Source organism: Mobula birostris, chromosome 6 (assembly GCF_030028105.1).
Source record: "Mobula birostris isolate sMobBir1 chromosome 6, sMobBir1.hap1, whole genome shotgun sequence".
Taxonomy (NCBI): domain Eukaryota; kingdom Metazoa; phylum Chordata; class Chondrichthyes; order Myliobatiformes; family Myliobatidae; genus Mobula; species Mobula birostris.
Window position 1 is genome coordinate 81,104,280 of NC_092375.1, and position 12,319 is coordinate 81,116,598.

The 12,319-nt window shown below is 39.4% G+C and overlaps 1 protein-coding gene across 6 annotated transcripts in view; it reads right to left on the bottom strand.

Annotated features, from left to right (window-relative positions):
- The window catches only part of LOC140199141 (ribosomal protein S6 kinase alpha-3), a 139,527-nt gene that overhangs the window by 49,764 nt on the left and 77,444 nt on the right, over nucleotides 1-12,319 (bottom strand). For all 6 annotated transcript variants that reach the window (XM_072260728.1, XM_072260731.1, XM_072260730.1 and 3 more), the window contains one exon: nucleotides 7,094-7,236. In XM_072260728.1, coding sequence (XP_072116829.1) covers nucleotides 7,094-7,236 — 143 coding nt within the window. The remainder of the gene's footprint in view (nucleotides 1-7,093; nucleotides 7,237-12,319) is intronic.

The following is a 12,319-nucleotide window of genomic DNA, read 5'->3' on the forward strand; positions in this document are numbered from 1 at the left end:
TATTCTAAAGCATTTCCTGGAACAAGTGGTTTCATTAAAAGAGAACAAAAAGCTAACATATGTGTAGGAACCTTGCATTTATTTTCCGCCTGTACTGTATTTTGTGGCACACTTATTATGTAATCTGTTACATGTTTGGGGCGCACTAGAAACAAATGAGTATAATTAGGAATTCACATTTTGTCTTAGTTGTTAAGAGGCAGCTGGGGAATTATATTTTTTGTAGACTGCTAATAAATTATTCCAATTAGAATGCTTAGTTATATCGTTAGTTGATCAAGTATGCTATTATATCACTTAGTATCACTAATATTGCTATAAGACTGCTAATTAGACCATTATATCGCTAATTTAGTTTCATTAATTTTTTTAAAACTCACTACAAGATTGTTAGTCTTTGCTGGTTTTGTAATAAAGGATCAAAAATATTTTCGATTTGGAAATTTGTTATTTGGAAGCGCATTATACAATGTTGATTACCATGTCTTAATCTCTGAGCAGTTTTGGCTTGTTTTCAAGTAACCGCTACATTTTGTCAACAAAAACATACATTAAACCAAATGAACACCAATCTATTGCCTCGAACCTCTTAGCAGAACTGGTGCAGCTTGTGGTAAGTAGAGTCCTGCTGAAGGGCCTCGGCCCGAAATGTCAACTGTACTCTTTTCCATACATGCTAACTGGCCTGCTAAGTTCCTCCAGCATTTTGTGTGTTGCTTGGATTTCCAGCATCTGCAGATCTTCTCTTGTTTGTGTAGTGGCAAGTAAATCACCTTTAGTTGATGCATGCTCTGTATCTGTGGTTTGACCACAGTTCTGAATGGTCGGCACTGCTTGTCTACTGGGGACCATTGTTCGATCCGAGTATTATTTACCTGATGGCTCGTTGCTTTCTTTTATTGAAGTGCTGGAATATTCCAGTTGTTGACATTTGATTTGAAGGCTGTTTGTTCGGGTTGGTTTAAGTGTTGTGACTGCATGGACAGTTTGTTTGTTTGCCTACATTTGTTGAATCTTAACATGACCAGTGCAGCAGCAAACAAAGTTCATTGCAAGCCACCCTCGAGAAAGTAACAAGAGTGTACTGAAGCATGGAATTGGTGCCAACAACACTGGAGTTGAGGCTTGAAAAACAGAAATTAAAGCAAAGTCAAGGCTTATCTAATCAAAAGCCTTCAAAGTATAAAACAAACTTCAACAAAATGAAAAGTTTAATACCATCAATTAATGATCTTATGAAAATTAAAATGCCTTAAGTGCAATCTCATCTTGAGGACTTGATAAGTCTCTGAAGCTGTTAAGCAATGTCACATGCTAACCCCAAGGCTGAACAAGTAGAACAAATGTTTCAAAAACATTGATCGCTATTGCAGTGCATTCATAGAGGATACGAAACAGTGGATGAACCAAACATGTTCCATTTAAGGTTTATGTTGCTGCAACAAGTGAATGTAATTCACTTTCCAACAGACAATACTTCTCAAATCCAAGACATGGTTTGACTGTGCATGTAGCAGAGGATCCACAAGATGTGAAACCGACTGTGTCAAATGTCAATGCTCAAACGTCTGTTGCAGAAAGAAAATCTTCTGCATCTACTACCTTCTTTGCACACATTAAAAGAGAGGCAGACTTAGCTGCATTAATAGCACATCAGTGATTAGTGAAGGACAAACAGGCACTGGAAGTGCAAGAACAGCAACAGCTACGGAAAAGGAAAGAACAGTTTAAGTTGGAGGAAGAAATTGCCGCACAGGTGGCCAAAGTTAATGTGCTAAGGGCTTTGAGTGTGGCAAGTACTGAAAGTGCTCCAGAAGGACAGCCCTATGGTGTGAGTTCCTATATGGACAGGGCACAGAAGAAAACAAAAATATTCAATGTCAATATTGATTAATTTGTTCCTCAAGCGTCTGTGAAACATGGGCTAGAACCCCAAGAGGTAGTTCAGGGTGTTTACTCTCAGGCTGTACTAATGAGGAACTCTGAACTTATGTTATATCCAATGAGCTCAAACGGATCATGGGGACATTCACGTACAGCATGGAAACACTAAGGAAATTACCCTATAGACTTAGGGATAAATGGAGAATGATGGTCTGTGAACTGCAAGAAAATCAAAACCATACGATTACTTTCACTGACATTGTTGATTTTATTGAAAGCCAAGTGAAGATTGCTACGCACCTGATGCTTGAGAATATACAGAATGCTACATCACCTGCAATAAGCAAAGGTTGTGAACAAAAGCTGAAGGAAGCAGCTTTGCCATTAGTGTGGCCACTGTGAAAAGTAAAGCTAAAATTGAACCTGGAACTAATGAAAGAGAAGTGGTCTTTTCAGCCAAAAGGGCTTGTTTGTTTGGCGAGGGTGAACTTACATCAGATTTGTGCCCTCTGCCGAAGAAAAGGGTTCATAGTGAGAAGACTGCTTTTCTAAAGCAAAATGGTGTCTGCTTTGGCTGTTTGTGTACAGGGCACATTCAGCAAGCATCTTTCATGCAAGGTATACACTGGCAAGCATCCCAGCATACTTCACATTCACTTTGACAAAAAGGGTGCAGAATTAAAATAAGCTGTGAAAGAATCAGACATAGCAGTGAGTAATGCCCCGGTATCTAATGGCCTTACAAGGGCTGGTGACCATGATTGTAAACTTCCCATAGTTCCAGTACAAGTGAAACCTAAGAATGGTAACAAGACAGTGATTACTTAAGCTTTCCTAGATCAAAGTACAGTAGTGTTCTGCACGGTGGCCTTATAGGAAAAAGGACACATATTCTCTCATGCACTATGGGTCAAGAGAAGCCTGTGAATAGCTACATTGTTTCAGATTTGGAACTGGCTGGTTTAGATTGTGAAAACTATTGTGAACTACTCTATATCTATACTCAGGAAAGTAAAGTATGTCTGTCCGCAAAGGGAACATTTTATGACAAAGGGATCTCCAGGATGGTCTCACCTGAAACTTGTCCATTTGCTGAAGACTGATTCAGAAATTGAACTGTTAAAAGGGACAAATGTGCCTAAAGCATTAGAGCCGTTGCAAATGATTCAGTGTTAATGATGGACCAAATGCAATTAGAACAATGTTCAGTTGGATTGTGAATGGGCCACTGAAAGGAGACAATGTTGCTGGAAGAGACGGTGCACAGCCTGAGCTGATAGTTAACAGGATCTCAGTTTTGAACTTGGATAAGCTTTGGCAGCAGCAGTTCAAGGCAGACTTTACAGAATTCAGTCAGGATTAACAACCTGGTTTATTGAGAGAAGACAACAAGTTCATGGAGCTGATTGCAAATTCTGCAAAACTGGTGGATGGCCACTACCAGATTAGTTTACCTTTGAGAAAGGAGGTTAATATGCCAAATAATAGGAAGATTGATGAACAGTGTACCCTAAATCTGAAGAGGTTTAGGAAGGATTTGTCATTTCACATTGACTGCACAGCTTTCATGAAGGATGCCATTTCCAATGCTTATGCCTAAAGAGACAGCCAGCAGAGGATCTCAAATGCAGTGATGGGGAAGACTGGTATATTCAACATCATGGTGTTTATCATGATGTGGAAAAGGGAAACTTTGTGTTGTGTCTGACTTATCAGGGAATATCACTTAATTCTCAGTTTTTACAGGGACCACATCTTACTAGCTCACTCACTGGTGTCATAACCTGATTCAAAAAAGAATCAGCAGTGACTATGGCAGAAATTGAATCAATGTTTCATTGGGTTAAAAGTACCAGAAGATGCAGCTCTGCTGAGGTTTCTCTGGTGGCCTGATCAGTCAGCCAAAGTAGGGTAAACTTTAGAATGGTGGTACATTTTTTGGAGCAACTTCATTACTGAGCGGTGCCATTTTTGCCCTTAGGAAATGCACAGAAGACAATGAAGAACAGTTCAGTCTCGAGACAGTGGATAAGGTTTTGCATTGCTTCAATGTTGATGACTGCCTTGTGCCAGTGTCCTCTGAGGAAGAAGTGGTGTCTCTCTATCGTGACCTTGTATCCATTGGTGTTAAAGGCGGCTTTCAACTCAGAGGAATATGCCACATTTGTCATGGAAGTTATAAAGTTAGTGCCCCCACAAAATTATTGTCTTCCAACCAGAATCCCTGGATAAACGAAGAGAGCCACAATCTGCTGAGGACTAGATCAGTGCTATTCAGGTGTGGCGACCAAGTAAAATATAAGAGGTCCAAGTACGACCTCAGGAAAGCCATCTCACATGTGAAGTGGCAATTTTGGATCAAACTGGAATCAGAAGGATGCTCAACAGCTGTGGCAGGGCATAAATGCAGACAGGAGGATAGCCAGATGATCAAGTTTCCCAAAATGCAATGTAGGGATGGAACAGTAGGCATTCCTTATGGTAGTATAGTGGCTGTCTGGTTGTGTTGCGTCCCCTAGTGCTTCAGGTGATATGCTGAGAATTGGGCAGGCTGGATTGAAATCCCCAATGAGTTGAAAGACATTCAGATAGAGTATTTCTTGGTTTGCTGAGAAAGGCACTTAACAATTTAAGTGCTTGCTTAACATCAGCCTTTGGTTGTATATAAACTGCGGTCAAGATTACAGAGAACTCTCTAACTAGAACAGATAACAATCATTAGATATTCTAGGTCAGGGAACAGGAGTGCAACAAGACTGCTATGTCTGAGCACCAGGAAGTGTTTATCATGAAATACAGATCCCCACCTTTTGCCCTCTTCAAATCAGCAGTCTGACATGAGTCATGCCTCCGTGAAACAGAATGCAGCAGTTCCTCATCTCCCTCTGATACAGCAATCTTGGCCCTCATTCTTGTTCTTCAACAACTGCATATTTGCTAACAAGAATCTGGGTAGAAGAAGCCTTACATCCTGCCATTTTAGTCTGCTTATTCTTCCTCTCTTCTATGATTTTTCTCTCCCATGATTATACCTTCGTCCACTTAAAAGTGCCATATCTGCATTCCTGAAAATTAAGTCCACTGCGTCCTTCAAGAGATTGTAAAATCTACTTCGTAAGGGGGGAGGGAGGGAGGGAACGTCCACCCAGACCATGCCTTACAAGGCGCAGATTGAAAGTCTGTGTGAGGCGCCACTCCTCGCACAGACACTAGAGCAATTTGGTTAAATGCCTTGTCAAGGGCACAAACATGCTGCCACAGCTGAGGCTTGAACTAGCGACCTTCAGATCACTAGACGAACGCCTTAACCACTTGGCCATGTGCCCAATACTTTGTAAGGGTGGTTTAAAAGTACGTTACTTAAGGGGAAAATACAGACTTCAGATTGCGGTTGCGGTGACAGTAGTTCAAAAGAGATACAACAAGTAGTTTTGTGAGCAGTCTTAGAGACAAACTGGAGGTCATCAGATCTTTAAACCTTGCTCTTTGGAATAGCATTGGGAATCCAAATGAAGTACCACAAACTTTATTCAAATATAGTGAACTGAATTAAGCTCAAGCCCAGGAACCGTTCAAAGTGACTAAAGGTGGCAGAATAACAGCTCAATGCAGCAAGATAGCATCTTTTAAGAAAGTATAGGAAAATGAATAAATGGCAATCAGGTATTTGGCAGTATACTGATGGTGACAATTCGTTTACTATGCAAAAAATCAACCACTGATCTAGCACTAGGTTATTAGGAAAATTCATTGAAGTACTCAAAAATGGTGCAAGTCAAATGTTAAAGTAATCACAGCACCACATTTAGTCATTCAACACAGGAACCAACCCTGCGTTTATTAATCTGCTGTGCGTGCAGGAATTAAAAGCCATTGGAATCTATATCAATGATAAAGAACTATGGACTTTTGTTATTGCTTGGTGGCCAAAATCAAGACAGAACCTTAGATGCAATTAAACCATCAGTTTGTACAGATGCAACATGAATTCCAACACTTTACATTCTAGTGTCTTCGAAATGGTGAATTAAATATTTCAAAATGCATTTTGTCTGACTTTAGCCATCTCTGTTCATACTTCAACTTTTTCCTCCATAATTTCTAGTGTACAACTCTGATCCACCTATTCAGGGTCTAAAGTAGACCTTCAACTTCCATTAATTCCCCAGAGTTTAATATTCCAGAGCTTTCCCCCACAGTTGCTTTATGAAATCCCTTTGCAACTTTCTCTGCCACTCTGATTGTATAAAAGAGACAACACCAGCATAATGTTATCATTTGACACATTTAATTTTGAAATTGAGGTGCAGGTATCAGAAGCCAATATATAGCACTCTCAGCTGGAATTTTGTATTACAGATACATAGAAATGAGCTTGAATCCCAACACAGCCACTGGGGATTTTAAATTCAAGTAAAAAATTATATCTTAAAATTAAAGTTAGTCTTAGTAATAGTAATTCTAGCTATCTGCATGTTAAGTGCCAAAAGCTCCACTGGAGAGGACCTCTGATTAGTCTGTGACTCTAACCAACAATGTGGTTGACTTTTAATTGTCTCTTCAGTTCAGGGATGGATAATACACATCAAAAATATTCACATTCCATTAACAGAAGTGCTGGAACTAGAAATCAACTAAAAAGTTTGGATTAGAAACTGTAATTTTACTTTTGCTTTGGAACAAATCTTTGAAGAAATAGCTTCCCCAAAACAAGCTTAATGTTGAGTTCTTTTGCAATTATAAATCAGTCCTCAAAAACAAAATTCACAACTGAAATAAATTTATTCTCTGAAAACAAAAAAAATATTGCAGATGTTGGAAATCTCTATGCACAAGAACTAGCCGTTTCCTTAACTTTGGCTCTATTCCATCAATCATGTCCCATAACCTTACATATTACACACACAAAAGATTATCTGCTGCTTAAGTGCTACATTAAGATGGGTTTGTGCTATCCATATTTCATTTACTTTATCCATCCCTACCATACTGTTATTAATTAAAACAATTGGTTTTCTGTTCCAAGTTCTGATGTATGGTCCTGGACCCGAAACAGTAACTGCTTCCACATTCTATGGAGGCTGTCTGATCTGCTCTGCTAAACGTTTTCAGTATTTCCATATTTATTTTATGTTTGAAAACTTTTGAGCAAACTGGCCAAATACATTTTAGTGCAGAAAGACCAATATGGTCAAATTAAAAAGCTTACCATGAGAACACCAAAAGACCACCAGTCGGCACTTTGAGTGTGACCCCGACGGTTGACTACCTCTGGTGCCATGTACTCCACGGTACCACAGAACGAATAGGCTTTCTTCTCATGATCGATAGATTCTTTGCTCAACCCAAAATCTAAATGCAGAAGAACTTATTTTAGAGTTCATGCCATAACCTAGTATTGAAAACTTGTACAGTTTTGATATTTTTGAAACCAAATCAAAGAACGTGATGGGGGGGGGGGGGTGGTAGGGTTAGAAAAGCCATTGGGTTGGATTTCCTGGAATTGCCATGTGACATTTAGCTGATACTTGCACTCTGCACTGGTTCAAAATCATGATACAGAGGCCTCAAACTCAACTGGAACTGCTACACTGCGTGATATATGTGGTCATAGGAAAAGCAGAGACAGTGGTCCATCTGGAGCATTTTCGGACTCATTAGCTATTTGGCATATTAACATCAAGGTGCAATATGTTAATTCCAACACTTGGCAAAGATGACAATTTGTTCAGGAACGACCACAATGGAAGAGTAATCTAACATTTGATGGCTGCTTTTCCACTGGCGTCCAAGTTACTGATTTGAGTCTAAATTCCCAAGTTGCTCTACAAAGGTTCTATTCTTTAAGTTGATAATGAACAAACTGCATATTAACCCTTTGAAGACAAGTAGTTACCAAACTGGAGGAAAATGCCACAAAGTTTAGCAGCATTACTTTGACAAAAGGATTACATTTGATGAGAATGGTTTTAACTTTCAGCATTTTAATCTAAATTTTTGTTTAGTCATACTATTCAATTTGGCTGTAATCATTAACTTAGGAACATTGAAAAATACAGTGGCTACTTTATTAGGCACACCTGTACACTCACTTGTTAATGCAAATATTTAATCAGCCAATCATGCAGCAGCATTTCAAGGCATGAAAGCATGCAGACATGGTCAAGAGGTTCAGTTGCTGTTCAGACCAAACAACAAAATGGGGAAGATGTGATTCAAGTGACTTTGACTACGGAATGATTGTTGGTGCCAGACAGAGTGGTTTGAGTATCGGAGAAACTGCAGACCTCCTGAGATTTTCAAGCAAAACAGTCTAGAGTTATAGATAGATAGACATACTTTATTGATCCCAAGTGAAATTGGGTTTCGTTACAGTTACACCAAGAATAGAATATAAATATAGCAATATAAAACCATAAATAATAATATGTAAATTATGCCAGATGGAAACAAGTCCAGGACCAGCCTATTGGCTCAGAGTGTCTGACCCTCCAAGCGAGGAGTTGTAAAGTTTGATAGCCACAGGCAGGAATGACTTCCTTTCTTTTTAAATCTTTTTATTGAATTAGTACACAAAAAGTAAACCATATAAGCACTGATACACAGTTGCAATATAAATTTACAAGAGATATTAATACAAAAAGAATTAGTACAGACAGTGCAGTTTAAATATAAAATAACCAAGTAATATAATAGTATACTAATTTTCAAACATGTCAATAAGAGAAAAAAAACCCACCGTGCAACTAATCTAAAAAGCAAAGCAAAGCAAGCAATGGGCTAACTAGGTATCAAGTAGAGTTAAACAAATTAAAACAATCACGTCCTCAAACCCGACCTCCATCAAAAACAGTTAAAAAGCAAGAAGGAAATGTAGATATGGCCAGAGAAAGAAAAAAAAGTTACATTAAGGAATGACTTCCTATGACGCTCAGTGTTGCATCTTGGTGGAATGAGTCTCTGGCTGAATGTACTCCTGTGCCCAACCAGTACATTATGCAGTGGATGGGAGACAGGGAATATTATGAATAGTATGATTCATACTATTAGATAGGGAATAGTATGTAAAACAAGAAAACATCCAATGGGTTACAATGCCGTGGACAAAAACGCCTTGTTATTGAAAGAGGTCAGACTGTTTCAAGCCGTTAGGAAGGCGACAGTAGCTCAAATAACCATGTGTTACAATAATGGTGTGCAGAACAGCATTCTTGAATGCACAACACTTGGAACTTTGAAATGATAGGCTGGAGCAATAGAAGACTACACCAGGTTCCACTCCTGTACCTAATAAAGTGGCTATTGAATATACAAATTTAAAAATATATACTGTGTTTACCCATGCTACGTCAATGTTGGTAACAAATTCATCATTACAGAATTCATAAATGGCAACCAATTTCACACATGGAATTTATTTAAAAAAGCAAAATCTATACAGAGAACTGAACTAATTTATTGCTTGTTTATTGAACAGCTAAATGGAATTGCCGTAAAAACTGAAAGCAATTTGATTAGTTACTCATACAATGATACTTTGTCAAACAATATCCATTTCTAGTTAATTAAAACAACTACCATTTCTCTTTTGCCCATTATTCAATCAGACTTCCCTTGCCCATGGACTACATACACTGAGGGGATTACTGTTGAAAGAAAAAAAACTAATGGAGAGTAACATTTCTCTACTGATTAAATGGGGAGAGGGGGAACCTCACAATATGGATTGTTTTCTAGCAATGCAACCATTTCGTAACCTGGAGGTACATTGCAAGGTTACTTGTAGGCAAATTACAAATGTTAATTTTAAGGATTTTCACATCCTTTTTTGTAAAAGCATATTCACACTAATACAAGAAGATACCTGGGGGATAATATAATTAGTCCGTTTCCCCAACATTTTAAATAATAAACATGTTGTTACAACTATTAGTCAACACCTCATAATGAAAGTACAGAAAATTGTCTGCTCTTTCCAGTGACCAAGAGATTTAAAAAAATCATTAAAACAAAATTACATGAGCTAGGCAAATATTATAAGGTGGCGAGAACACCACAAGGAGTCATAATGTCTTCGCATAGAAACATAGAAAACCAACCCAAACATGTCCTTACCTTAGAACAACCTAGGCCTACCCATAGTCCCCTATTTTTCTGAGCTCCATGTACCTATCCAGGAGTCTCTTAAAAGACCCTATTGTTTCTGCCTCCACTGCCACCACTGGCAGCCCATTCCACGCACTCACCACTCTCTGCATAAAAAACTTACCCTGACATCTGCTCTGTACCTACTTCCAAGCACCTTAAAACTGTGCCCTCTCATGCCAACCATTTCAGCCCTGGGAAAAAGCCTCTGACCATCCACACAATCAATGCCTCTCATCATCTTGTACACCTCTATAAGGTCACTTCTCATCCTCCATCGCTCTAAGGAGAAAAGGCCGAGTTCACTCAACCTATTCTCATAAGGCATGCTCCCTAATCCAGGCAACATCCTTGTAAATCTCCTCTGCAACCTTTCTATGGTTTCCATATCCTTCCTAAAGTGAGGTGAACAAAACTGAGCACAGTATTTCAAGTGGGGTCTGACCCGGGTCGTATATAGCTGCAACATTACCTCTCATCTCTTAAACTCAATCCCACGGGTGATGAAGGCCAATGCACCATATGCCTTCTTAACCACAAGAATCAACCTGCGCAGCAGCTTTGAATGTCTTATGGACTCGGATTCCAAGACCCCTCTGATCCTCCACACTGCCAAGAGTCTTGCCATTAATGCTATATTCTGCTATCATATTCGACCAACCAAAATGAACCACCTCACACTAATCTGGGTTGAACTCCATCTGCCTCTTCTCAGCCCAGTTTTGCATCCTATCAATGTCCCGCTGTAACCTCTGGCAGCCCTCCACACTATCCACAACACCCTCAACCTTTTTGTCATCAGCAAAGTTACTAACCCATCCCTCCACTTCCTCATCCAGGTCATTTAAAAAAAAAAAAAAAAAAAAAAAAAAAATCAAAGAATAGAGGTCCCACAACAAATTCCTGAGGTTCACCACTGGTCACTGACCTCCATGCAGAATATGACACATCTACAACCACTCTTTGCCTTCTGTGGGCAAGCCAGTTCTGGATCCACGAAGTAATGTCCGCTTGGATCCCATGCCTCCTTACTTTCTCAATAAGCCTTGCATGGGGTATCTTGTCAAATGCCTTGCTGAAATCCATATACATTACATCTATGGCTCTACCTTCATCAATGTGTTTACTCACATCCTCAAAAAATTCACTCAAGTCTGCCTTTGACAAAGCCATGCTGACTATTCCTAATCATATTATGCCTCTCCAAATGTTCATAATATCTTCCTCTCAGGGTCTTCTCCATCAACTTGCCAACCACTGAGGTAAGATTCACTGGTCTATCATTTCCTGGGCTATCTCTACTCCCTTTCTTGAATAAGGGAATAACATCCGCAACTCTCCAATCCTCCGGAACCTCTCCTGTCCCCATTGATGATGCAAAGATCATCGCCAGAGGCTCAGCAATCTCCTCCCTCGCTTCCCACAGTAGCCTGGGGTATATCCCATCCAGTCCCAGTGACTTATCCAACTTGATGCCTTCCAAAAGCTCCAGCACATCCTCTTCCTTAATACCTACATGCTCAAGCTTTTCAGTCCGCTGCAAGTCATCCCTACAATCGCCAAGATCCTTTTCTGTAGTGAATACTGAAGCAAAGTATTCATTAAGTACCTCTGCTATCTCCTCTGGTTCCATACACACTTGATTGGTCCTATTCTCTCACGTCTTATCCTCTTGCTCTTCACGTCCTTGTAGAATGCCTTGGGATTTTCCTTAATCCTGTCTGCCAAGGCCTTCTCATAGCCCCTTCTGGCACTTCTAATTTCATTCTTAAGCTACTTCCTGCTAGCCTTATAATCTTCTAGATCTTTATCATTACCTAGTTTTTTTTGAACCTTTTGTAAGCTCTTCTTTTCTTCTTGACTAGATTTACAACAGCCTTTGTACACCACAGTTCCTGTACCCTACCATCCTTTCCCTGTCTCATTGGAATGTACCTATGCAGAACCCCATGCAAATGTCCCCTAAACATTTGCCACATTTCTTCTGTATGTTTCGCTGAGAACACCTGTTTCTAATTTATACTTCCAAGTTCCTGCCTGATAGCCTCATATTTCCCCTTACTCCAATTAAACGTTTCCCTAACTTGTCTGCTCCTATCCCCCTCGAATGCTATGGTAAAGGAGATAGAATTGTGATCACCATCTCCAAAATGCTCTCCCACTGAGAGACCTGACACCTGACTAGGTTCATTTCCTAATACCAGATCAAGTACAGCCATGATAAATATAGCATATTATATCTTAGAATAAGCAATATTACTTTCATGGCACAAATACAGAAATGCTTCAA